The sequence below is a fragment of the Camelus bactrianus genome, chromosome 4 (assembly GCF_048773025.1).
Source record: "Camelus bactrianus isolate YW-2024 breed Bactrian camel chromosome 4, ASM4877302v1, whole genome shotgun sequence".
In the NCBI taxonomy this organism is placed as follows: Eukaryota; Metazoa; Chordata; class Mammalia; order Artiodactyla; family Camelidae; genus Camelus; species Camelus bactrianus.
In genome coordinates, this window is record NC_133542.1 from 47,310,413 (window position 1) to 47,338,293 (window position 27,881).

At 46.6% G+C, this 27,881-nt stretch overlaps 1 protein-coding gene across 3 annotated transcripts in view; it reads left to right on the forward strand.

Annotated features, from left to right (window-relative positions):
* Positions 1-27,863, forward strand: part of FRMPD1 (FERM and PDZ domain containing 1) — a 118,683-nt gene extending 90,820 nt beyond the window's left edge. For all 3 annotated transcript variants that reach the window (XM_045515212.2, XM_074361854.1, XM_074361855.1), the window contains 13 exons: positions 44-146; positions 2,477-2,522; positions 5,199-5,306; positions 8,957-9,052; positions 13,273-13,398; positions 14,579-14,698; positions 15,589-15,725; positions 16,801-16,927; positions 17,074-17,169; positions 18,911-19,093; positions 19,905-20,052; positions 22,148-22,936; positions 25,348-27,863. In XM_045515212.2, the coding sequence (XP_045371168.2) occupies positions 44-146; positions 2,477-2,522; positions 5,199-5,306; positions 8,957-9,052; positions 13,273-13,398; positions 14,579-14,698; positions 15,589-15,725; positions 16,801-16,927; positions 17,074-17,169; positions 18,911-19,093; positions 19,905-20,052; positions 22,148-22,936; positions 25,348-27,728 (4,460 nt within the window). In that variant the 3' untranslated portion in view covers positions 27,729-27,863. The remainder of the gene's footprint in view (positions 1-43; positions 147-2,476; positions 2,523-5,198; positions 5,307-8,956; positions 9,053-13,272; positions 13,399-14,578; positions 14,699-15,588; positions 15,726-16,800; positions 16,928-17,073; positions 17,170-18,910; positions 19,094-19,904; positions 20,053-22,147; positions 22,937-25,347) is intronic.
* The last annotated feature ends 18 nt before the right edge of the window (positions 27,864-27,881 follow it).

Sequence of the window (27,881 nt, forward strand, 5' to 3'; positions counted from 1 at the left end):
CCCCCCTGGCACAAGCACCAGTGACTTCTTTTCTGTCCAACAGGAGGTTCCGCTCACGGCAAGCTTTTCCCTGGTGATCAGATCCTCCAAATGAACGATGAGCCCGCCGAAGACCTTTCCTGTGAACGAGCAGTCGATATTCTGAGGTACTAAATTGTCTTCCATCATCCACAGAGTTGCACAGATTATTGTAGAGCAAAGATGGGTGACAGAAATGCCTTAACTGATCTCCCTGTGATTTAAGTAAGATCCAGTCTCCTTTAAAGCAGTAGCAACAGCCTCATTTTAGAATTCCATCTTGGTTACTATCTGCTCTCTCTCACCTGCCTACAGACGTGATTGGGAGGCACAGGTGCTATATTTGTCAGTCCCTTGCAGTGACACACACACACACACACACACACACACACACATACAGCTCAAGATTGCAGAGAATCCATCAGAGTGTAGAAAATAGAATCCTCTCAACCACACCTAATCTCGCTTCAGGACTGCCAGAGAATAAGGTGGGTGGTTGGGTGGGGCAGCTAGGAAAGGACGTGGTGATTTTATTTTACAAAAATGAAATATGGTTATGGAAATCATGCAGTTTACTGTCCAAATTATTAGGTGATTTTCTCAAAGATGATCAATTCCAGCAAACGAATTTTAGATTTTCACTGCTACTAATATCTCTGTCAGGCTAGATCCAACTCTGACTAATGAGCAAAAGTCTTTACAATTAAAAGCAGTAGACCAGAATTGGGGTGTCTAGGGAACGTGAACCCTGATCTCTTCATTAAGCACCTTCTCTGGGCAAGGAACCCTGTGGTGCCAAGGGACTCCACTTCCTGGACTTGTACAGGCTAGAGGTGCAGCTACAGCTGGTGCACACCCCACTGAGATTGAGGGGAGACAGTGCATCAGGAGAAACAGAGGACAGGGGCTGTAAACACTGGCGATTCCCCAACTTGTGAGGAAGTTGTGGTTTGACAAAACAGAGAATAGTCTGAGAGGAGGGTATAGCTCCGTAGTAGAGTGCATACCTAGCATGCACAAGGTCCTGGGTTCAATCCCCAGAACTTCCATTAATAAGTAAATAAACCTTGATGACCTCTCTCCCATAAAACAAACAAACAAACAAAAAAACCAGAGAAGAGTCCAGAAATATTTCAGATGTCCCTTTAATGCTGAGTAGAATTTGGCCCACAAAGATGGAGGTAGAGAGTGGTCCAGGCAAAGTGATAAGCAGGAGTGACTGGGAGGGGAGTAGCAGGCGCTGAGCACTTCAATTTGTGTAAGGCATCGATGCCTATGGGAAGTGAGGCCCAGATGATGGAGGGTCTTGGTGCTGACACGGTAAGTTCAGGGGTTATTCTCCTCCTGGAAGGGTGAGCCATTAAAGACTTGCTAGCCAGTTTGAGTCTTGAATCTGTGCTCTCTGCCATAAGCCGCGTGTGGAAATGCTGGGACTGCTTATTTTTTTAGCTTAGTTCCCAGTGTCATCACCACTTCTAAGACCAAGCAAAACAAAAAACCCAATAAAATGTCTCTAATTCCTCCAACTCTCTGTGAGGCCAGGCTGTCCATTTGAGAGCACCTGGATATTGGTTTGTTGTGAATTCTCTTGGAAGAGGTCTGTTCTTCTGTAAAATGGAAAAGAGGTGATCCCCAGACACTTAGAAATCTTGTGTTGAGTTTATCTGTTTGAGGAAGTAACACACTGGCAGCAATTGGCCTAAATGTTCATATTGTGAGAAGTCAAATGAAATTATTTTGCACACTGCTTCTCTGTGTAGCAGTGGCAAAGAAAAAGGAGTATACAAATCAATATTTCAGTTCTATCTTCTAATACGAAGTGGAAGTTTGGCACTTATCTGGTTGATTTGATCGCTCTGGGAATCTAGGAAATGATAAGAAAATGAAAATGCCTAATATTTGATTACATGGTTGGGCTCATGATACTGACTTTGTGCCCAAACACCAGAAAATGGTTGGCTTTTTTCTGATAAATGTTATGCACATTCATTTATTCTATTTAGTGAATGTTTAGTCTGTTTTCTGAAGTAGCATATTTCCCTGATCTGTATTATTGCTATGTTTTCTCTTAAAAAATTTTTTTTGGACATAAACCTAGCTCGGGGTCATAGCAACTGGATGAGTTTTCCATCATATAGACTAAATTAAGGCTAAGTGACTTAATTTAGTGGCTGTAGGTATAGACTAGATGACAGAGGCAAGTATCTGAAGATTTTCTCCAGGAAGAAGCGGCACTCAGGACAGCTCACGTTCCTTCACAGATCAGGTCCTTCTTTCTCAACATCCTTCTCAATTTTGCTGAGTCAAAAAAAGCTGAGGCAAGAGACGCTGCTTTGTAATTCTGCCAGTCTTTTTGACCCTAACACACACACACACACACACACACACACACACACACACACACACACACAGATGTATCACCCAGAATGACTTTTTTTGTCTTTATCCTTTTTTTCAGGGAAGCTGAAGATTCTCTTTCAATCACAGTTGTTCGCTGCACGTCGGTAAATCTCTTTCTATTTCCTGTGTGTTAGTTTCACCCTCCTTGGCCCCAAGACTCTGTACCCCTAGTGGAATATCTGTCATAGAATAAACGGGGAAGGCAAAGGGCACAGGGGACAGCTGCCGGGGCAGTCGGTGTTGCCTGAGGACCGCCTCTGTGCCAGTGTTGTGGAGGAAACAGATGTGGGTCCAGGCTTCAAGAACTCATGGTCCAGCTAAGGAGACAGACTCGTGATTATGCAGAGTGGGATGACCAGGGTACCAAACTAGGAGTTTCAAGACAGATCTGAGTGGTGTCACTGTGGAGAAGTCATCTGTAAAACAGGGATGGCAACAATAACTGCCTTGTGTATCTAATGGGTTGTTATGAGCAAGGTGCTGGACATGAACGTGTCTGATCAGCTGTGAGGTTCAGCACATGGCAAAGTGTGGCAGAGATGATGCACAGGGAGGCCACAGCCATCCTGAACCACCACAGGCCTGGGTGTCCTTTCTGTGTGATACAAGGAACTATACATAATCAAACTGTAAGAGAAGACTACCAAGGAGGGAAAGTTGACAGAAAATTCTTTCTGAGAGACTTTAGTACGTACCTCTTAGCCTTAGCCACAAATAGACAAAAAAATAAATAGGGGTTTGGAGAATTTTAATAATGCATTTAACAGTTTAATCTAATTGACCGCATCCCCGGCTACCAAAATAAAAACTCAATAAATTCCTTAGATAAGCAACTCTATAATTCCCTTTCCCAGAATATAATAAAATACAAATTGATAACTATCAAAAATGTAATTAAAACTACCCATTTGGAATAAAAATGCTATCTAACTAAAGATGGAGTCAAATAGAAAAGCAAAAATATTATAATAGACTGGTTAGAAAATAATTAAAATTTAGAACTCTACTTCTTAGAACTTATTATATGCAGTTGAAACTATACTCTGAGTAAAATTCATAGCCTTAAAAGTGATTTTATTATTTAATAAGGAAATAGGTCCAGTCAGTGCAAGAAGTAGGAAAGAAAGGCTAATAACACAAACATAAAGCAGAATAAAGAAAATGATAAAACTTAAAATCTAAAATCTTAGTAATTCCATATTAGTTTTTTAAATTTTTAAATTTATTTTTATTTTTTTCAGTTAAAGTACTGGGAATTGAACCCGGGACCTCATGCACGCTAAGCATGTGCTCTGTCACTGAGCTATACCCTCCCTTTATGTTGGTTATTAGTGATCAGTGTCTGAAAGCTTTCTGACCCTATCTTGTCTTGGATTTTGCCAAGAATTAAAGACAAACATACCCATATGTGTTTTCCTGACTCTTCTATATTCATTTTCTGGGAAATTTATACTTAATCATCTTTAGTCTCCTAGTATTTCCTCCATTCTCTGTTCTGTGGATGATGCCAATTGTTTCATATAATAGGCCCATCAGCCCCCTCGATTCACAGGTATGAGTTTTGAACTCATTCAAAGCAGTCTGATAGTCTCATTGCTTAATTTTAGGTTGTAACTTTCTCTTTGCCTTATTCCATCAATCTCTTCTGATTGATTGAAAAAGAAAGCAAATTGAGGTTAAGTAATTTCTCCAGTGGAGGGATTACCACACACGTTACTTCTCCGGGAACACTGCTATTTCCCCCTCTCCTTCTACTAAATTTTTTAAAGCAAACTATGTATTTGAGATACTAAATCATAGTCATGACCTCTGTCACACCAAGGTTCCAGTTACCCACAAATCACATTTATCTTCTTGAGTTAAAATCTCAAGGTAACTTGTTTACTTCATGTTCTTCATGGCAGGGGCCTGGTGTTATCTGAGTCTATGAGCATTGTTTCCAGCAGTTTCTTTGACTTCTGTTGTGTTTCTCTTTCTTCAGCCACACAGACTGTGGCTCAGAGCTCCATCCTGGGGCTGTTATACATGTAAACATTCTAGAGGCTGGCCTGAAGGACTATCCAGACCAAGGAAACATAGGATGCCAGGCTTAGAAATAGCATATCAGGATTTCCAGGAAGATCACATCCTGTTGGTCTAAATCATGCAAGTTGCTATTCGTTAAGTGTCACAATTTAGCCTGATATGGTCGAGGCCAAGGGCTTCACCACAGACTCATACCAACCTGTGATAACTCTTTTTACCTGTGGAGAAAGAGGGCACCACCCAAAAGATGAGCAGAGCAAAGAAGGGCCAAGGATAAATCAGAGGAGTCAGAGCTTCAGAGAGCCCTGTGGGGATGTTCTGGTCCAACCCCCATATTGTGCATAAGAGAAGACTGAAAGCCAAAGAGAGGCAATGTACACACACACACACACACACACACACACACACAATTGGTTTACTTCCATAAGAATTTGCATTTGAAGTAGTTCTCGCAACTGTTGAGTAGCAGAACTTGTGTTGGAATTCAGGTCTGCTTGTTCACAGGCCAGTTTTCTTTGTCTTCCTCATACCACAGCCTTTGGCCACCATATTGAATGTTCATTTGTTCTCAGACAAGTCTATGTTGAGAGCCATGGATTTTATGAAAAGTGGTCTTTAGTAGGATGCCATCATTCTCTGTGGGTTTTAATTGAATTCTCAACAGCTGTCAGAGTTTTTGCTTTTGTTTTTTGAGAAATGAGAAGATGCTTGTCTGAAAGTCCTGTTCTAAATTGTGTCCTGTTAATATTTTGCAGGGAGTCCCCAAGTCCTCCTTCCTGACGGAGGAGAAGAGGGCGAGGCTGAAGACCAACCCCGTGAAGGTGCACTTTGCGGAGGAAGTGCTTGTCAGCGGACACAGCCAGGTGTGTCCCTGGTCAAGGGATTAAATGACTGCATGAAGCAGGCAAGCTGCCTCCTGCACTTGTCTCCCGGGGACTCTGGAATCCGCAGCGTGGAGAGGACGCAGGGGGAGTGCAGTGGGCTTGCTGGAGGCTCTGCGCACCCTTAGTAAGGCACCTGCAAACCATGGATGGGGAGAGAAACACTGGGTTTGGCTCTCTGTCATCCTGTGACTCGATTTTCCTGCCCTTGAAATTTCCACAGATTCCAATTATTCATTTCTCATTCTGAATCTTCAGATTTAGTATTCCCTCTGAAGTTGGTGCGTTGACAGTAGTGATGGCAGTGGTGGTGGGGTTGCTTTCTTTTTAAAAGAGCCTCTTAGCTATTGAACCTCTATTATGTGACCCTAAACATGTTGGGTACATAATACTTAGTCATCACAATACCCTACAAGGGAGGTATTTTAACAAAAGAGGAGGCAGAGGCTTGGAGAGGTTAAGAGAATTAACTTAACCTCTGAGATCACAGAGCTAGAAAATACAGGGGCACAGATGTGACTTTAGTTCTTCTCTTTTCTACTGTGGTATCCTTTTTGGTATGGAAATACCCAGGGTTGGTATGGTTTGATATGGGGTTTCAGAAGACAAATTTGTAAAGGGAAAATGTTAGCTAGAATTTGATGTTTTTAATGTGACTGCTGGATAAAAGACTTACATATTCATTATTTAAATATTTTTCCCCTGATGGTCTATAACTATTGCCATTCTGAATTCAGTGATCAATATTATACTTTGAAACTTCCAAATCAGAGCTTGTCCTTATCTGGTCTTCTCACTGTAGAGGCCCATCTAATGGGGAGTCATGGCCATTTTAACACAGGAGCCAGGTGATCTGGTTCAAGTCTGGAGAGCCCTTATTTTCTTCTTGTCCTGCTACTTAACAGACCCCACCTTCAGTTAGACTTGAGAGTAAAAGGTGAATTTGTTTTAGGAAGGGGCTAGTGGGAGGCATAGTGCATTAATCACAAAAGATCAGCAATCTATTGAGTCTCTGTGTTTTCATGTTTGTGAAAATAGATCAAATCTCTTTAGCAAGTTAAATTTTTATTCAATGAGTGTTTTGAAGATAGTGCACAGTAATGAGAAAGAGGGTCTAGACCCAACTAACAGGCCTGGTAGAGAATAAGGGTTCTGTAGATGTGATCAGATCCCCTGGGGAGACTTGCAGCTCAGGGTACCACGTCTCTATCAGCTGCATAAGGCAGAGACAGCTGAGCCAGTGAGAGCTAATCCTTGTGACCGAGCCCTTCAGCCTCTCAAGTGTTTAAAAGATGATAAAGTCAGTTGCTAAGCTTTCTCGCTTGAAACATACTAAGACCTTAGAAGGATCTGAAACAGGAAATGAACATTTGGGGATTTTTTTTCTGAGGTAGAGTTGATATATAATATTACATAAGTTTCAGGGGTACAACATAGTGATTCACAATTTTTAAAAGTTGTACACTCCGTTTATAGTTATTTAAAAATTTTGGCTATATTCTCTGTGCTGTACAATATATCCTTGTAGCTTATCTATTTTATACATAGTAATTTGTACCTCCTAATCCTCTACCCAAATTTTGTTCCTCCCCTCCTCCCTTTACCCACTGGTAACCACTTAGTCCATTCTCTGTAACTGTAAGTCTGTTTCTATCTTATTATATTCACAAATTTGTCTCATTTTTTTTTAGATTTCACCTATAAGTGACATCATACAGTATTTGTCTTTGTCTCACTTAAGGAAACCAACAATTGAAACATGCTTAACTTTGCTAACCATTAAAGAAATGCAAAGGAAAACATTAAGAAGTGCCACTTTATACTTAGTAAATGAGCACAAATAAAGAAAAATGTAAGCGCTGAAACTGAGAAAGTAGCTACACTCATACTAATTGGTGGCTTGGCGGCTTTGTCAGTTGATTTAATCTTCGGGAGTAGAAAAAAAACAAAACTTAATGAATGCCATAAAAGTGGTCCAAGGATCACATTCTTATTAATTTAGCCTATAAAATAATTTCAATGCAAAAATATGTGTGTTTAAAGATATCTCTAATACCAATATATAAATTGCAAAAAATTTGAAAAAAATGTTAAATACCTAGGGCAGGGGAATGGTTAAATAAATTCTAATATTTCAACTCAATACAATATTAATAAGTCCCTTAAAATTATAAATGTTAAAGCCACATGAAGAAGTGTCTATGTGTTGAGTAAAAATGCATATAGAATTGTACATGTTTTATGAGAACAACTTTCTAAAAATTATTTCCAGGTAGAAATAAAAATTGGGAGTATATGGCATTAGTTATATAATGTTATTAGGGATGTATTTTTTTGTAAATCACGAATAATAAGGTCCCAAGGAAAACATTTTGCACTTGGGAAGTCCAAAGATGAAGATTTCTAAACACCCGAAACCAGAGAAGTGAGATGACAGCAGAGGAGCAGTTTGAAATCCCTCCTCCCTGACTGAGTGTGAGGTGGCACTGGCGTGTGAACATACTCCTTTCTCTTTTGTAAAAGTACTGTAGCTTTAAAAAAAAAAGTTATAGAGAGTGATGAATGTGCATCTTGCTTAAAAGATACAACTGCCCTTATATTTAGAAGATATGATATCACAGAATTCTCATTTGAAAAGGCTATCTGGTTTTTGAAAAAAGATGGCACGCTTCTAACCCAAGTGGGCTCCATACCCAAACTCTTTGCAGAGATTAGAGCTGGACGTGGTTCTAGCTCAAATCCTGGGAACTCTAGACGCTCTCACAGGTTCTGGAGGATGCCAGCCCCAAGGGCCTTCTTTATCTGCAACTAAACACTCAGAGGTCACTTTTTATGAGAGCTGGCCTTGGGGGGATTCTCCAAACCTAAAGGGAATTGTTCCACCCCATGAAATTCTGGCTGGCCGTGCATCACATAACACAGACCAGTCTTGTGCCTCCTTCCCCAAAAGCCCTCCAAGAGTAGCAGAGTCCCTTAGGCCATCCTGCAAATCCAGGGTGATGGTTGGGATGAGTGGAGGTGGAGAGCAGCCCTCTGCCCTTTGGTGATGCTTCACTACAGAGAATTCAGCAGTACAATGTTGAAGGAGCATCCTACCCCTCATTCCACCCAACCCCACAAGGCACAGTGCAAGAATCTCAGAAAGGCCCATTTGGGACAATGGCATGCTTGTCATCTGACTTGCCAGACTGCATACCATAAGGTGGGCAGCCAACTGTGAAGTATCAGCTGACAGCTGCGTTACATCGTTCAGGCTTGTTCAGTGCTTTCGATGTGCTCATGGCGGGGCTCATTCTTCACCATCATCTCTCCTGTCTAGCAGTTCCCTGTAACAAAGCATACCTGTATCTGTGTGGCATAGACCTCATCCACTGAACTCTCTGAATGTCAAGAATCATAGAGTTAGAGGAGGGTATAGCTCAGTGGTAGAGCACATGCTTAGCATGCACAAGGTCCTGGATTCAATCCAAAGTACCTCCATTTAAAAAAATCTGCCCAAGAAGCAACTTATAACTTGATGTGGATGTTGGAGAGAATCCTGCTCTCCACATCAGAAAGGGCCAGGGAAGCTGTGGATCTGTCATACCTGGGGACAGAATGGCCAGTTTTAACACCACTCTTGTGTTTTCCAGGGTAATTCTCTGCTGTGTATGCCCAACGTGCTCAAGGTGTACTTGGAGAATGGACAGACCAAAGCGTTCAAGTTTGAGGCGCACACGACTGTAAAGGTATTCAGAGGAAACCTGAATCTCTTTCCCAGAGAATTTGCTGGCTCCCAGTATCCCTAGGCATCTTGCCTGTAGCTGCCTTGGTGGTCTCACAGACACCATGGTCTAAGCACCTGCAGTAAGCCAATCACTCTGTTACCTCAGTAGTACCAACACCCAGCAAGATGGTATTTTTATCATCATCTTGCAGGGGAGGAAGTCAGGGCTCAGCGAGATGAAGTAGTCAAGGTCATAATATAACTCATAAGCCTCACCCTTAACCACTGGACTTCCCTGCCTCTGGTATGTGACTTCACCTGCTACCCAAAAGACTAGAGCCACTAAATACCAGGCAAGGTGTCAGGGCAGGTCCAGGCCCCTGCATATTCTGCTCTAGGTTAAAGTCAGTTCATCTTACATTTATCCAGTTCCCCCTGGGAGATGCTCTGATACAGGTGGTACAGACTGAGGTGAAAAGTGATCTCTGTCTCCCAGGAGTTTGCAGTCTAGTTGATGGAGGATGGACATTCAAGGAGCTCCCAATAGTCCAGGGCAGGATGAAGTAAGGGCTGTCAAGAGAGGGACAGGGAAGTGCTTTGCATGCGAGGGAAAGAGCACCATCTGTTCCGTCCTGTCAGAACCTAAGAGAAGGCTCTGGGTAGAAGCGGGACCTGAGCTGAGCTTTGGAGGGTGACTAAAAATTCAACAAGGGCAGGTGGGGACAGGACTGTTGAGGGTTGGTGGGTGCACATCAGTCTGAGAGAATCCCATGGACTAAGGCAGAGAGCCAGTAAGGGGACAGGCAATGGAGTTCAGATTTTATCCATAGACAATAAGGGATGGCACTACAGTTTCTGAACAAGGTAGCAAATAGTCTTAGAGGGAGGCTTCAGGGAAGAAGCAAACACAGGAGTTGTTCAAACATTAAACTTTGTGTAAGAGTCAACACTGAGCCCAGCTCTTCTGACACTGGGGAAGAGCAGGTTCAGGTGCGCAGGTGCAGCCATAGGTAACTGACAGTAGCCAAGACACACACACGTTCATTCACATATATGCACATGCACGTGTGCGCACACATGTGCGCACACACACACACACACACAATGCACACACACACAGGCACATGGCCAGTGTTCCCGGGCATCTTCCTTTGGCAATTCCTAGGGCTGCCCCAAATGCCCTATCCCATTCTTACCTCAGCACGACTGAAGCTGGAGAAGGTCTCTCCGAACCTGGGAAGCCCAAGCCCAGAGGAGGAAGGGGAGGGAGAGATTTGTTCAGTGTTCAGTGCATGCCTGGCACTCTCCTGGGCACTTCCTTGCCTACTATCTGATTTAATTTCCCCAGTAACCTTGTGAAGTAACAAATGTTAACCCACTTTTCAGATGAGAACACTGGCCTAAGAGATCCAAAACTTGTCCAGGTCAGCTAGCTCATAACTGGCTTCCAACTTGGTCTGCTGTTTCTGAACCCTGCGTTGGCACTTGCCAGGCTGCCATCTGCATAGAAGTTTTGCAAATGCATTACACAAAGTTTCTACTTCTGTCATCTGAGCAAAGTGCATTGGCATGGAAGGGATGATTTGATTAAAGGGAGTCCCCCTTTGGTGGCTAAAGAAACTTTGAGATGATTTGTAATAAAAGCACACACTGCAAGGGAATTAAAGCCAAAATGACAGATGGAGTTGGGGAAATAAGCAAGGACTTCGCTGGTATGATCCTGGTTAATATTGCTTATCTGTAGTAGCCAAATTTTTAAAACAAATCTTTTAGCTCCTTATGACAGAGAAAGAGATGGGGATAAGAACAAATCCTATGGAACAAAAGGGAAAAACCATCAGTTCATCAGTGACTTCTCATCCCTACTCCCTCACCAAGAGAAGCAAAGTTCTTATATTAAAAAAAACCCTCTTTCTCTAAATCAAGGAAAATATTTCATTTGATCCAGTGAATATTTAGTGACACTTTTTGTATGCCAGCAAAGCTATTGGTGATACAGAAATAAATTACCCAGGGTCACTCTCTTAGGGAGCCCAGAGTCTCGGGGCAGGACTAGCGTGAGGAGATGAGACCTGGGGATAACTCACTAGGCAACGATGGGCAGTGCAGTGTGCTCAGAACCAGGAAAGCAGGACATGAAAACGGTGTGGTATGGGCTCCAGGGAGAGAGAGCTTCCAGCTGGGTGGCAAGGAAGGGCCCCCAGGTGGCTGACTTGGAAAGATGGCCAGGCCTTTGACAAGAATGGGCCAGGAGTGATATGGGAAGATGGCTTCCCAGGCTTGGAGAATGACATCAACAAAGAACCAGTGATGGGAAAGTCTGGCAAGTGTATGGGGCTTGTGAGCAGGGTGCACTGGAAGAAGCAGCAGACAGTGAAGCGGGAGAGAGGGGTTGGCACCTGATACTTGAGAGCCTCGAACGTTAAGCTGAGGAATTTGGACCTAGGCTAGTAGGCTCTGGGGAGCCACTGAATATTCTTGAACAAGAGAGAGCATGAGCACTACAAGGCTTAGACAAGTTCCTCTAGATCAGGGGTCAGTGAACTTTTTCTGTAAAGAGCCAGATAGTGAATATTTTAGGGTTTTTTTTTGCAGGCCATGGGGTTTCCGTCCTGGATGCTCAAGTCTGCTGCTGTAGAGAATGGGTGCAGCCATGTTCCCATGTAACTTTAATTACAAAAACAAGCAGTGGACCAGATTTGGCCCACAGGCTATGGTTTGCCAGCCCCTGCTCTAGATATGAGGTGGAGGTCAGCTGGGTCACAGGGGGGTCCTTAGGGCACCACTCAACAAAGCCAGGAGAAATGTTGAACTCAGGCCAAATGGAGAGAGGGGACAGAGTCTGGAGAGGGGCTCTGTGTCATGGCCAGCACACAGTGGGCATTGCATTAATGTTGCTGAGTTACAGAAGCAGATAGACTTTTCAGGACTTAGTAGTTAGTTATGGAGGGTGATGGCGCAAGTGGAAAGAGGATTCAGAAATGGGAGTCATGGGGAGCAGGTAGCACCTGATGGTTTGGCACTTACTAAATCTGAGGTTCTGGCAGGACATCTATGATGAGTCTATGATGGTTATTTATTCATCAAGTGAAATTTATGGAGCATCACTGAGTGCCAAGCTTTGGGGATATAATGGAACACAAGACAAACAAAGTTCACATTCTGGGCGAGTTTAGCATCTAGTGGCATAAATGACAATAAGCAAGAAAACAGATAGCAGCTGGCATGTATTGAACACTTGCCACCTGCCAGATGCTATTCTAAATGCTGTATATGGGGAAATTATTTTAATGCACACAACAACCCTTGAGAGAGGTGTGGATATTATGACCATTTTACAGATGAAAATACTGAGGCACAGAGAGAGTAAGCACTTTACCCAGAGACACACAGCTAATGAGTAGTAGTTTGGGTCTAGAACCCCCTCACTTAACTTGACTGTACTGTCTCTTGCTAATGGACATAGCAGCCATGGAAGAAGATCATATCCAATAGTGATGAAAGAAATCAGCAGGACCCTGGGAGAGGGAATAACAGGGGCAATCACATGTAGATTCAGTGACCAGAGAAGGCCTCTCTGAAGAGAAAGAAACAGCCTTTTGAAGAGAACGGGGAAAGTGTGCCAGGCAGAGGGGATAGCATGTGCAAATGCACCAAGGCAGCAGAGACCTTGTGATGACAAAGGGCCACTGTAGTGAATGAGAAGAATGTGGCATGGCAACTCCAATGGCACAGTTTTAATTGTCATTTCATCCTATCAGCCCCTCTAAATAAGCATCATTATCCTCCCGTTTTTCAGGGACGAAATGAGGTTCAGAAACGTCAGGTTGATTTCCCACAGGTGCATAGAGGGTAGGTGGCAGGATTCTGTCTGGTAAGCAGTTGATGATGCAGACTCCAAAGAAAGGATGACTCTGGGGACCTTGAAGAGAGGCATTAGGCCCCAAGGGGTGGCTTCCACCTTCCAAGTAAAGCAAGAGAGGGTGTCCGTATGGATGGCGCTGGAACCCTGAGGAGGGGGCAGCAGTGGGTGTAGGGCCGTGCGGGGTGATGAGAAGTCTCACACGTGGCCCATCAAGATCCAGCTGCCGGAGTTGGCAGTTGACCCAGTCAGCACAGGCCTTTCTCTCCCTGGTGGCACTTAGGAACAGAGTGAAAGTCGGGGAGGTCCTCCCTGCTCTGTGCCTGAACGTGAGGGCTGGCCTGCTCCTCGGTGACCCTTATACCTCTCTGTGCCCGCAGGACATCATCCTCACGGTGAAGGAGAAGCTGTCCATCCGAAGCATGGAGTACTTCGCACTGGTCCTGGAGGAGCAGTACAGCATCTCACGGCTGCACCTGCTGCATGAGGAGGAACTCATCCAGCAGGTATCACCTGCTTCTGCTCCTGATTAGGAGATCTGGGTTGGGCAGACTGCACACCTCAGCTGGAACGTTTGGGGGTAGAGCTCGGTGCGTCTGCAGGTTGGATGCACTTGTTTGTGGCCAGAAGGCGCACAGCTCACACAGCCTGGTTTTTGTATGAGGTAGGCAGGTAGGCAGGCCCCCATTTTGCAGACAAGGGGACGGAGGCTTAGAGGGTAAGGAGCTTCCTCAAGGTAACACAGCCCATAGCACCCCAACTTTTGCTTCCAGCCCTGGTGATCTTCCCCTGAAACTGCTGCCTCTGAGATGTCAGGAAAGCATATGTTGCTGCGCCTAAGGCCTTTTTGTGAGACTTGCCCCGATCTGGTCCCTGGCGACAGGACAGGGCTAACACAGTCAGTCCGTCTGTACCACTCAATCTTCCCTCCATTCAGTGATTTGTTGTACCAGCTTTTTAAAGCCAAACACAGGTCAGTTCAAGAAATCCTTGTTGAGTGTGTACTATTACAAAGATGAGCAGGATTTCAACAACTGGAAAAGGAGAAGGGGCTTTTAAGAGGAACAGCATGAGCAAGGCATGAGGTTGTGGAAGCTGCTCTCAGCCTTCCTCATTACAGATGAATTCTTACCCGGGTCACTCACCTTCTAGTACTGCTGCTTGCAAACTTTTTTTTTTTTTTTTTATCACTTCTACTCTGTTAGCATTGGAAAAAGAAATCAAATTAAATTGCTAAGATAGTTGAAGTAAAAGAAAAAGTAAGGTGCAGAATATATATAGATGTATAATATATACTATACTATTATTTGTGGAAAAGAAAAGAATGTAGATTTATAGGATCATGGATATAGATAGACTGTCTCTGGAAAGGCAAATAAGAAACCAGATGCAGAGATTTCTTCTGGAAGGGGGAACAGGTTGATGGGATCAATGGGAAGGTTGCTCTTTTGAGCCTTTTACATCTTATACCCATGGGAAAGGCAAGTTAGGGGCAAAGGTCTGTGCTGTCTTGGGAAGCACTAAAACTGAAATCTCCGGGGCTTGTCTTTCATTGTCTTTTTTAAATATGTTACAATAAATTGCATTTGCTTCTCCCCACATCAGTGTCTTTTTTTAAAGTTGTTTTGTGGAATAACTGTGAGAACAAAGGCAGATGATGAATTGTATCTCTCTTACCCATCACAGGTGGTAGAAAGGGAGGAGTCACATGACTACCGCTGCCTCTTCAGGGTGTGTTTTGTTCCCAAGGACCCCCTGGACCTCCTGAAAGAAGACCCTGTGGCCTTTGAATATCTCTATCTGCAGGTGACCCAGTCTGCCCTTCCTAAAATAACAGTGATTGTTCTCAAAGATGGCACATTGGGTTATTTTGAACATGAGCTCAAGGCAATTAAGCAACTCCCTGGTAGGGATTATCTTTATCTGAGGGAGAATGGGCCTGATTATTCCTTTTAATGTCACTGAGTTGCTGTGTTAGGAGATTTGCAATGTATTAATGAAATTAAGGCTTAGTCCTCGATGTAGACGATAAATTTTCTAATGCCATTTAGGATCTTTAGAGTTACAGTGTTTGTTGCTAAAAAGGACATTAGTGCTTCAAAGCCTTATTTCAGAAATGATGATACTGAGTCTTGGAAAGGTCACATAATTTGCCTGGGTCACGCATTTGGTGGGGGAGCCAAAAATAGATTCCTTGACCTCCTAGCCTGGTGCTCCCGTGACTTTACCTCCTTGGGTGAGGCTTATTATGTCATTTTTATTCTGATAAAAAAATCATTTGGAAAAAAAAAATCATTTGGGAGACATCACCATTTTACAGATGAGATCACTCCAACTAGGTGTATTGACTAGCCCAGCCCAAAGTCTTACAAAAATGGTAGCAGCAAATAACAAGTCTAACAGCAGCAGTGGTTTATTTTTGTGTAACAGCGTGTCTCTGTACTGCTTTCAAACGCATCCTCTCATTTAAACCTCACAGAAACCACGTCAGGTAGTCTTGCCTTTCCTCATTTAGCGAGGGGCAGTACCAGTGTTCAGAGAGTCTTAGTAAAAAGGACCCAAAATCACAAAAGCAAGAAGTGGCAGAGCCAGGTCTCAAAGCTGAGCTCCTGGTCTTGCTGCCTTTTGCCTGAGAGAACTAGGAACACAATCCACCCGTTCTTGTTTCCCAGTTCCTCTCATCTAATCTCTTCCAGAGCTGCAGCGACGTGCTCCAGGAGCGCTTTGCTGTAGAAATGAAATGCAGCTCTGCGCTCCGGCTCGCAGCCCTGCACATCCAGGAGCGGATCTATGCATGTGCCCAGCCGCAGAAGATCTCTCTGAAGTACATAGAGTGAGTGGCAGGGGACGTCTGTGTCCCACCAGCAGCAGCTGCGTTGCATTTATAACTTGACTGACCCTGGGCCAGGAGGGCCAGATTCCACAGAAAGCTGATATTCATCTACCTGCCCATCTGTCCCTTGTCTCTCCATTCACGTCCCTCCCCACCGTCTCTGTCCCAGCCTGGCTTTCCCAGATGTCAGAACCTAGCTGCGCCCTCTGGGGCAGAAGCCAATTCCAGATGGAATGACACCGGATCCCTTTGTAAATTCCCAGTTCCTGGGATGATGTCTCGGGAAATCAGTCGACAGCTTTAGCATAAAGCTCTTCTGAGGGTGGGAATCCCTCAGAAATAAATTTGGTGTGAACAAAATTGTGCTGCATCACATTCCTATTAGAGTAGTTTCAAGTCCTGGGATTCAGACACCTCCTGACTCTTAGCTTAAAATTTCACTTTTCTCTGGGCAGTATCATCCAGATTTGCTCACCTGCTCACCAAATCTCAGCTCTGTTTTGCCTGGGCATCAAAACCAGATGAGGAATTATATTTTTAGAAAATAAAAAAAATCCTTGGCCTTACCCCTGATATACTGGGTCAAATCTCTTGGGAGTAGGATCTGAGAATCTATGCTTTTACCTAGTTTGTTGAGAGACTTTGAGGCTGTTAGGCTGGCACCATCCTGAAGCATGGCCTCAGGAACTGACAGGTGCTGTCTGTGCGTTGCCCCATGTGAGTGGGCTGTCCATGTGTGATGAATAGGGAGCTTCTAGAATGATCATGGGGTTTAATTCCTGAATGGCTGGTTTTTGTGGAGAGAGACAGTGTGTGTGTGTGTGTGTGTGTGTGTGTGTGTGTGTGTGTGTGTGTGTGTGTGTGTGTGTTTGTGTTTTATACTAACGCACACCATAAATATATTTACACATGCTCCACAAAACCAGCTGTGTGTGTATTTTTTCCTGTTGAGAAAGAGGGTCATAATTGCAGTATTCTCAGAACACTAAGTACTGAGTCAAGTGTAATTATGTCCTTCATTAGAGTCAAGCGCACTGTAAAAATGGGACTCCTTGTCTCCAATATCTCATGGCAGGAAGGACTGGGGAATAGAGAACTTCATATCTCCAACTTTACTACGGAACATGAAAGGAAAAGACATCAAGAAAGCCATTAGCTTCCACATGAAGAGGAACCAGAATTTGCTGGAACCCCGACAGAAGGTAATGTAACCATGGCCCCTGCTGACCACATAGCTGTTTGTTGTAAAACCTCAGGGAAAGAATTTTCAACACTGCCTGCATTTTAGGCAAATGAATAACTCTGACTTCAACGGTCTTTTTCTTTTTTTCTTTCTCCCTAATTTAAGCAACTTATTTCTGCTGCCCAGCTACGTTTAAATTATCTGCAGATCCTTGGAGAACTCAAGACGTATGGTGGGAAAATCTTTAATGCTACTTTAATGGTATGTAGTAAAGAACTATCGGGTCCTGCTCTTATAAGGGACGCTAGAGGTCCTCTGAAGATCAGTATATCGTTTAGCCTAGAGTCCCTGATGATTCTGTCATGTACTAGAACTTGTTTGGGAAAATAAATATTACACCATCGGGGAGTGTCCATCATGCTGTTCCTTGGTGCCAGCCCTCTAACGGATGCTGGGGGAGGCAGAGCTGAATAAGACATGACTCCCACCCTCAGATACTGAAACAGGGCACCCAGCAAGACAGAGCAAAGCCACGAGAGGCACAGGGCCATTGCTGGGGGTTTGAAGGCCACCACTGCTGGCTTCAGGTTGAGTGTGGAAGGAGAAGGGATGAAGGAAAGGTGAGAAGGTTGAATTTGGCCAGATTTCAGTCCAAAGGAAAGGCATTCTGAGGGCAGCACACCATAAGCAGTTTACCCTGGAGCTTTGGGTGTATGAAGGTGAAGAGGAGAAACTGGAAATCATGAAGGAAAGAGAAGAATGTTAGACTAACTGCCAGGCCCTGATTGTTTAGAAAGGAGGTAGTGAGGGGTGGGCTTAAGAAGGGAAAAGAGAAAAAAAAGAGCCTTCTGCTCTGTTACCCATTCCTCCTCTGGCTTGCTTTTTGGAGCCTGGGCCTAGAGCATTGTGCTTTGCAGCAGTCAGTGATTGGGAGTGTGGCTTAAGGGAGCTCTCGGACCCCTCAGTCAGCCCCAGAACTCTCCAGCACAAAGCCAGACAATTTAGCAGTTAGAGACTTTTTTAAAAAAAAAATAATAGCAACGCTCCTTTCAGTGGATTTGGTGTGCTGCTCAGTCATTTACAGCAGTGGGTCAATTTCATAAGACTGCGAACCTAACAATGTACATGGAAAAAGAGAATCAATGTTTCGAGAGAAAGGAAGAGCATCACATAGTTAGGGGAAGGAGAAATACATTCAGTCTTTGTACAAGTAGATGACTAAAGGGTGAAAAAGAGACTCGATCATGGAAAGGAAAACTTGACGGTACAAGAAAAACATCCCGCTTTTCCCAAGGGTTAAACCTGCCCTCTGCCAACTGTCTAGTTCTCACCCCCAGTCCCTCTTTACCTTTCCTCCCTAAGGAAAGAACTGGTAATGGGAGAAGAAACCAGCCACAGTGAACTGGCTCAGGGTGCTTGCTGGGCACTGGGGGTTACACATGTAGGAACATACAGACCCTGTTGTCAGGGATCTTCACGTGGAACATGAGACTGGAATACAAATGATAAAAGCCCTAGTTCAGTGCTATCAGAGAAGTACAGACAAAGTGGTGTGGGAAGAACGCAGAGGAAAAGGACTGTTCTAGTTTGAGGAGACAGATCAGGCAGATGTTTTCTGTAGGCAGTAGGTTTTGATGGAAGCTTTTAAAGAAGGTTCGGTGTTTCAGTAGGTAACGTTGGCAGGCAAGGGATTCCAAAAGGAGGGCATAGCATGAGCACAGGCACATAGTTGTGAAAGTACAGGTTGTGTTTACGGAATAGGTTAACAGTCCTGTGGGTTGATTCTCTATTGTGAAGGGTCTTACGGGAGATACATTTATACTTAATTTCTCTGTAGATGAGGCCCAGCTTAGGTTGTTGCCTAACTTGATAGTCTAGGGGAGTGGTGGTGAGGACCTGAAGTAGGAATCAAGGGGTTTGCAGAGAGAGTATCACATCACATGTGCAATGTATTTTCATGAGCTCATGAATGGAAACTAATTCCCCATTCACTCTTCTGCAGTTACAGGATAGAGAATCCTGTATTGCCCTTCTGGTTGGAGCCAAGTATGGCATTAGCCAAATTATCAATAGCAAACTCAACATCACGTCCACGTTGGCAGAGTTTGCAAGCATCAGCCGTGTAGAACTGATGGAAGAGTCTGAGAAAGTGAGCGTGGTCAAAGTGTATCTTCAGGACATCAAGGTAACACACAGGGAAGAGATTTTTGAATCCAGCTTCTGGAATTTGGGGCTAAATTATTCTAGGGTAGTTTATATGAGTTTGGACATTAACAAGGCCAACATTGCTTAAGAGACTGAATCATCCATCCTGTCCCATCAAAGGGAAAATGATGAGCAGGATGCATTTTCCTAGGCAGGTCCTAGGAAAAGCTGAGCTGGACTATGTACTTTCCTGATGGGTTCAGAAGCTTAGATGAAAGCACCAGAGGGTTTGTCACATGCATGGGACCAGACTGGCTGCCCAAGATTTTGAGTGGCAGCAATGAAAATGGGTAAATGATGCAGGGTACTTCCTGAGCCTCTCTGGAAGGTCTCCATTTGTCCTGCCTTTCTTTGATTTAATCCCAACATGCTCAGGGATGGTGCTTCCTTCTTCTTATCCCCGACTCCCTCCTTCTCCACTGACTCCTGCTCCTTTCCCTCTTCTAGGTCAGATCTTGGAGGGGCCCTGTTGTATGAATGAGCAGGGTTGGGTGGTTGGGATGGGGGCTGAGGTTGAGGGAAGAGGGTCAGAAGACCCTGTGGAGATTTGACGGGAGGAACCCACCGTGCATGTGTGAGTACGTGTGCATACATGTATAGTTGTGTGTGTGTCCACGCGTGCTCACTCATTTCAAGTCTTGTAGGTGAGAATATGGGACACCAGGGGGCCTGCCTGTGGACCATCACTGGATTTTCCCAGAAACTTTTATTGGCCTCACATGGCCTTGCTGCCAGTCTTCAGACTATCCCTTAGCCCTTTATAATCATAAGAGCTCTCTTTACCTTCAAAGGTTCTGACTTTGCTGCTGGAATCCAACAGTGCAAAAGACCTAGCCTGCCTGATTGCTGGGTACTACAGGCTGTTTGTCGACCCAGTTACCTCCATTTTCCTCTGGCCGGGAAACAAACAACAGGTGCACCGGGTATCTGCTGAAGAAGGTGAGGCACCGGGACATGCCCCAGTAGGGACAGGCTCACGTCACTGCCCTGTAGGTCAGGGCAGTCCAAAAGGACGTGGTGCACTGAGTGGAGCTGAGGCTTCCACTCAGGTGGATGAGAGCCGTTTCTCCATCTATTTCCTGGTAAACAGTTGACCTTTCCAAAATCCTAAATAGAGAAGTTTCTTTGTACCTGAAAGTCCCCTAAAGCAAAGGCATGCTATTCAAGATCTCTGATTCCCTGTAGTATTTCCTAAAATCATCTCTAAGATCCACTGTATTTTATCTTTCTTTGCTAGGAAAACGAGATGCCACATATTTGTTCAGAAAGTCCAGATGACCTAGCTTCTCATCCCATACCTATGTACTCTTTTGCATTCTCTTGAATTATGATAAAACTTCTCAACCCTACATGTTTAGAAGAAAGAGGTACATGGAGGTAGAAGGGACTCAGAATCATATGATGTAAGGAATGAAGCAGGAGGCCGGATGAGGGGAATGTTTTACCAGGCCATCTCCCCAGTTCTACCAGGCTTTTGCTTCAGCACTACTGATGCAGTGCTGTCCCAGTGGTTTACTGAAATATATCTAACAACTGTCTCTGCAGGGAAAAAGCAAAACAAAACAGAACCCTAATTTAAAGCAGTTGCCTACGTCCATGGTATAAACACTCCCACCATGGCTAGCTTCAAGCTATGGACGTGCTGTCCCTGAACGTGGAGGTGAGGCGAGCAGCACTCCGCCATGTGGCGTTTCCTCCAGAGGGATAACATCGGCGCAAGCACCCTCAAGAGAGTACATGACAGTAAACTAAAGTGAAATAATTGGAAGTGTTGAGTCTTACGTATTTGTTACCTTTGTCTTTAACACAATTTATGAACAAGGGCTGATACCCGGGAGTCTGGTCAGGGAGACAGCGCCCAGGGGAGCGGGCTGCTGTGGAGGCCTGGGACGGGGTGCAGCCTCTGCCAGGGCAGGCGGCCGTGGTCAGAGGGGGCCTCCGGAGCGGAGGTATTTGAGATGGGCAGTGAAGAACATGCTGGAGTTAACCAGGCAAGGAAGGGAGGAGAGATCATTTGAAGCAGAGGGGACACAGTGGAAGCGTGACACAAAAGGGAAGGAAGGTCGTGATCTGTGAGAAGCTCTCTGTAGTGGCTGGAGCGCGGGAAGGCTGCAGCAGGTGACCAGGCTCCTGAGGAGTCAGGGCCATCCTGGGAGAGGGTGACCAGGCTGCTGAGGGGACAGGGCCATCCTGGCGGAGGGTGACCCGGCTGCTGAGGGGTCAGGGCCATCCTGGGGGAGGGTGACCAGGCTGCTGAGGGGTCAGGGCCATCCTGGGAGAAGTCCTAACCTTAGTAGGAGAGCTCAGGCTCTTCCCTGTAGGCAAAAGAAACCATCAAAGGGTTTAATCTCTGTGATGTGATCAGAGAGTTTTTAGGAAGATCATGCCTGCAGGCTAATGGTGCAGGAGCGATTGGAGACCTGTCCCCCTACCCTCTCACCATGAATCCTTCTCGAGTACCACTGGTGGAGGCTTCTCATGTTCCTAAAAGCTCTGTACCACCAGTAGGTCCCTAGGCCAGGCTTCAGAATGATGCCAGCCTAGCAGCCCCAGAATCCCCCATAATGTCACTAAAAATACAGATTCTCAGGCCCCACTCCCTAAATATTAGACTTAGTACATCAGGGCTAGATCCAAGGATCTGTTTTATTTTTTTTTAAATATGATTCTCTATCTGATTTTGATGCCCAGTCAGGACAGAGCTGAGTTTTTTAGGAGGGGCTTAGCAAATCTGGGTGATGCTGCCCACAGCAAAGTGAAATCCAACTAAATGCCCACACGTTTCCGTGAACAGATAGCTCTCCTTGGAGATGGATGTAACCCTGTCTCCTTTAGGTGGCTCAGATAGACATGGGATAGGAAACTTGATATTGTGGGGAGAACATGGAATCTGGATCCTGTGTCAGTGCAGCATGATCTGGGCCTGTCACCCTTTTGGACCTCAGTGGGGTCCAGAGTGGGGGCCAGAGGACACGTAAGCATCTGACATTCCCCGAATACTGTCTTGTAACTCTTGGTGTCTCCGGGGTTGCAGGCTACGAATCCAGGGCGTGCAGTGACTCTGAGGAGTCCTCTGAAGTGGACTGCGTGCTGGAGCCTCTCTCTGACAGACGCCTGCTGAAGCTGGGCCCCTGCAGGCCACTTGGAGAGGAAGAGCAGCCTCCTGAGGACAGCACCACGCCAGAGGTGGCCAGGAAAGGCCCTAGCACTTGTGGGACCAACAGCATGACAGACAGTGCTGAGTCCGAGGCGTCTGACTCGGCCAACACTGAGAGCCGAGGCTGCAGGACCAGCGGCTCGAGCGAGTCCATGGATGCCCTGGAAGAGGACGACCTGGACGCCTGCTCCTCCGGCAGGTCTGGCTTCTTCCACTTGGGCTCACCAGGCTTCCCAGAGAGTCTTGATTCTGACAGCCAAGAGGACAGGAGCAGTATGGAAACCAGTGGCCTCCTCTGTCTCCTGGACCTGACCCAGAAAGCCAACCCTCAGTGCCAGAAGGCAGAGTTTTCTGAGAGTCCTGCTCCTGAGACCTTCAGCTGGGGACCAGAACTGAGCACAGTCAGGCTGGACCCCAGGCTGTACGAGGACAGCCGGACCGACTACTACAGCCTGCGCTCCAGTGTCTCCCCGGCCAGCCGACTGAGCGATAGCTCGGACAGCGCAGCCTCCCGCCAGGGCGGGGGCGTGGCAGCCTGGGACCAGCGGGGCGGGACTGAGGCACAGCCCAGCTCCACGCTGGAAGCCCTGGCCTTGGAGGATGGCAGTTCGGATGAGGAATACTATGATGCAGCTGACAAGCTCACACCCCCAGACACCCTCTCAGGTGAGCCTGTGTACTGTGCGGGCAGCTTCTCGGTGCCCACCAGGAACAGGAGCCAGGATTGAAGGAAGACACATGAGTAAAGCAGGGTCCTTGTCCTCTCCTGTGGAGGGCCGCCTGGGCTCAGTGGACCAAATTATACGTGTCGTGACTTCAAGTCAGGGCTGCAAAGGAAGTTCAGAGAACTGTGGGCAAGCAGAAAAAAGAGGCATTAATTCAACAGTGGGAATCAGGGAAGGCTTCCCAGAAGAGGTGGCACCTGGGCCAGGCTTTGTGAGATGAACAAAATTTACACAGAAAGAAAAGGGTTTAACGGGTGCCCAGCAGAGGGAGGGGGTCGTATCATTACTGACCCTTAAGCTACATTAAATGAGGCCTTGAAGCAAGGGGAACCTAACTGACAGGCTGTTGGTGGCCCTTAAGGGACTCTGACATAAGGCGGCAGGGGATCCATTGGTCATATTTCTTCCAGATTCCTCTGTGACATGTCCTCTGCCTGTCACTGTCCTTCCCCTGAGCCTTCTCCCTGCATGCCTGCCACACAGGCCTCCTTGCCATTCTTTAATTGTGCCCAGCTCTTTCCTACCTCTGGCCTTTGCACATGCTTCTCTTTCCATCTGAAACGTTCCTCACCCTGATCTTTGGCTGCTGATGCCCATTCATCCATCTGGCCCCACCTGGAAACTCACTTCTGGGAATATTAAACAGACCACCAAGACTAGGCCAGGTGTCCCCATTCCTGTCACATGCCTTGCAGCACTGTGGGTGCTTCCTGCCTGGCACTTAGCACTGCCTGTAATTGTATATTTATTTGTGGAACTTTTACGTTGATGTTTCTCTCCTTCACTAAACCGAAAACTCCTTTGAGTGCAGGAACTGTGCATTCACACTCATCTCTGTGTTCTGGCACAGAGTGCCTGGCATTTGTTCCCAAATGAATGAATGAATTCTCCACCATCTACCCTGAATTCATTAACTGACTGTGCCCCTAAGTAGAAACCCATGGCCAGATTGTGCCCTGCTCCCCAGAGAACCCAGCCAACTGCAATCCATGCCACCAGCCTTGCCCTGCTGGGCCAGCCTTTGTGCTGAGAGCAAAATGGGGGTGCAGCTGATCATTAGTCAAGGCCTTTCTTTATGATAGTCCAGTCAAGGATATAAGGTCCACACTGGACACTCCCTTTTTTGCAATGAGCCAATGAGGTGCTGTGGAGACAGCCCAGACCTGGGACTCTTGAGCCTGGGGTCTAGCCTGGCCCCTGATTCACTGTGGGAGCCACTCTGTTTGTGGCTTGAGAAACACCCTTGATCAGTGGCTGAAGGTGGCCTAGGACATCAGCTTCAAAATTTAGCAAGGCATCAGAATCACCTAAGTAACCTGGCTTAAATCTGTAAATTCCTTGATTGCACCCTCACAGATTCTGATTCAGGAGGTGTGAGAAGCAGCCTAGGACTTGATCAGGTTTTTAACAAGGTACAGCCAGGTTGGGAAAAAACTGATCTGAGTCTAAGAGCCCGCTGATTCTCAAGTGCTAGGCTATGATCCTAATTCCTTTTGGCTGCTTCCTGGGACTGCACCACAAAAGTGTTTCTTCTCTCAGAAAGATCAGCCCTGTTATGCACCAGACCCCTCACACCAGTGACTGAGAGTCATAGCCACTTTTTTGTCAAATGAAAGCTCCTTTGGAACCATCACACATATAGTGATGATAATACCAGCAGCTGTGGCAGCTCCCTTTAGTGAACACCCATTAGGCACAGACCTTGTTCCAGGAACTGGATATGTACTAAGTCATCTAACCAGCATAGCAGTGCTGATTGGCACCACTGGTACTGAATAACTAGGGTTAACGTACACACAAAGAGAAAGTGTCAGAAGGATATAAAATAGCTTAGAGAATTGCCAGCAGAGGTGAAGACCGGGTTCAGACACAGGCAGCAACCAGACCAGGAGGCTGAGTAGCAGGATTCCTCATTGTACTGTCAGGATACTGTGGCTGCAAAGAATGGGCTCTCCTTTTTTTTTTTAATCAATATGTTTGAGTTTGAAATTCTAGGAAATGTTGTGATTGACTTCCTAGGTCATAAATCTGACCACTTGGCTGACATGGATTGGATCTCTTCGTTAATAAGTCCAGCAGACTGTAACCACTGGGGAGATGTCATTCCCTGAAAGGAAGTTGGGGTACTGTAACCAAAAGACAAGGCAATGGATCTTGGGCAAACAAGAATAAAAACTTGTCTGCCACAATGATCATCGTCATCTTTCAGATTGAGGAGATCAAGATTTAACATGCCCAAGTTGACGCAGCTCTGCCGGGATTTGAACCCAGGCAACCCTGAGTCCTGAGCCCAAGATCTCTGAGTTCCTTTTTTCCTGCTTTTCATGTACTTTTTCCTTTGTTGATTCTCAGGACCTGGAGCAGCTTCTGCTGCAGAACCCAGTGCCACAAGCTTGCAGAATAAGGGCAACACTTGCAGCCCCGAGGGCAGCTTGAATCCTGGGCCAGATGGGAGAGAGCCAAGCAGAAGGGGAGGAGTGAAGAAGTATGCCAAGACCCTGAGGAAAAGAAGGTCTTTCCTACAGACTGACTACACCTGTCAGGTTTCATTTCCCCTGGTGCCGTCAGCCTCCCTGGAGAGTGTGGATGACGTTTGCTACTACAACCGAGAGCCCTACCTGGCCCTCGGTGCACCCTCCCCAACTGTGTCCTCTCTGCAGGATGTGCAAGGTGAGCCTGGCCTCCTGGAGACGAAAGCCCTGGGGCTGCTGGCTCCCCTGAGGGAGACTCAGAGCAAAAACCCAGCCTCCCGGGCCATGGAGATGGAGCCCGAGACCATGGAAACCAAGTCAGTCATCGACTCTCGAGTGTCTTCTATTTCTGCCATTCGCCTCCGGATTGACCCCAACCACAAAGAGAATTCTGGGATTGCCCCTCTGACCACCACAGTTGCCAGTTCCCCAGGAAACACGGCTCACTGTCACAACCCAGGATCATCTAGTCCAGATACTGCTCAGGAAGGGCCCTCCCAAACCTTATCTACATTTCAAAACTCTGTTGGCAGTGCCCCCAGAGAACTTGCCATGGAGCTTGGGAACAGCACCCCCTGCCTCTTCAATGCTGACCCAAACCCAGACAGAGTCTGCCTGACCATCAGCCCAGGGCCACATGATGTCTCTCGGGGAGACACACGAGAGCTGGGAGGAGTCCAGCTGGAAACAGGATGGGGACACCTGTTTACACATCATATGCAAGAACCTGCCCCCCAGGACACAGAGCCTTCGTTGTCTCCTCGAGACAGGCCTAGAAGTGGTGAAAATGGGATAAACTCAGAAGAGAAGGTGGCTGCTTTCCCTACAAAGGATGAGCAACAAGGACAGCTCTCTCTGGAGCATGATAGAGAAGTTACAGACAAAAACGGCACCAGTTTATTTCATGATGAGTCTGGGAAGGATTCGGGTGACCCCAAGGGTGACGTGCCAAATGCTGTTCCACAGACTACTGGCGTCAGTCCCCCAGCAGGTAAAAAAATAGCCTCCCTCTCCTTGGAGACTCCTGTAACAGGGACTGAGCAGACCCCACCACATTCCCCCACAGACCCCCAAGGACACAGCAGAGAAACCCCAGGCCAAGCCCATCAGGCCCAAGAACAAAAACTGGCAGAGCTGGATTTAGACTCAGATTACTTGCTTAGGGACCAGACCATTCCATCAGCCTTCCCTCTGGAGGAGGTCAAGGCAGAGCCACTTAACCATGTGATAGGGAAAGACACTGACCCTCAGGACACTCCCGAGCAGGTCTGTTTGAATCCAGGGCCTTGTCTGCCAGAGCCACTACCGTGTCCCCAAGAGGAGCCCTACTTAGAAGGTTCAAACCATTGTTTGCTGCCAGAAAGTAAAGACAAAAGCCCTAGCATCTGCCTTCCCGCTGAGAAGTCTTTCCTGTGCTTTGCCCCAGAAAGCCATCCTAAAGTTTCTGCCAGTCTCAGGTTGGCCACGTCTTCGGGGTTTGCAGGCGTGAATGAGACAGTGGCCCCCAGGATTGGGATGGAGCAGTGCAGCTGCCAGCTCTCCTATGCCACGTGCTTCCGTGGCCTGCAGCCGGAGACAGAGGAGGAAGACAGGGACTTGGAAGCATACCCCACAGTCCCCCTCACCTCACCGCCCTCACCCGGAAGCTGGCTGGCCCTGCCCCAGAGACCCACCCGGGCCCACAGCTGCAGCACAGAGCCCCTGTCGAGGAACAGCCACATCTGGCCGGAGTACTGCTCCCGGGCTCTGAGACAGCTGAAAGCTGCCCCTGCCAGCAACCCTGAGGGCTTCATTCAACTCATGGAGAGCTTGCTGGAATTACAGGACATCTTAGAAGCTTCCTGGGGAAATGGAAATAAACACCCCCCCGAGAAGTGCACCTGGCACTTTTCTGAAAGCCGGAGCCGCCTCTGCTTGGGCTCCCAAAAGCTCCTGTCGAGCTGTCAGCACGTGATCAGGATGGACCAGTCCCCCGACGAGATGCAGAGTGCCATACGCGACACCTTCCAGCACTTGGTTCAGCTGGCCGGCCTATGCTTCCAGTTCACAGACTGCAGTCGCTGCTCCACCCGGCACAGGGAAGCGGCGGGGAACCTGAGGGATGTGGTGTATACCTATCACCAGTTTGTGGAGGCCGCTAAGCTGACCTGCGAGAGAGGCTACCACGACCTGAGTGTGAAACTCTTGGCCCGGCAGTGCACGGCCCTTACGGCCGCCGTGTTCTGTTTGACCCAGAAGTTCCGGGCATCCACTGCCTTGTGAGCAGGCCAGTTGCCCAGACTCCCTGCCCTGCCCTGGACACTTCCCTGAGAAGCCCCTGCCATTCCTCCACCCGCCCCTCTCAAATGTTTACTATTTAGAGTATTCAAATAAACTGCTGCTTAATCTTTGCCTGAATCACACAGTGATGATAAG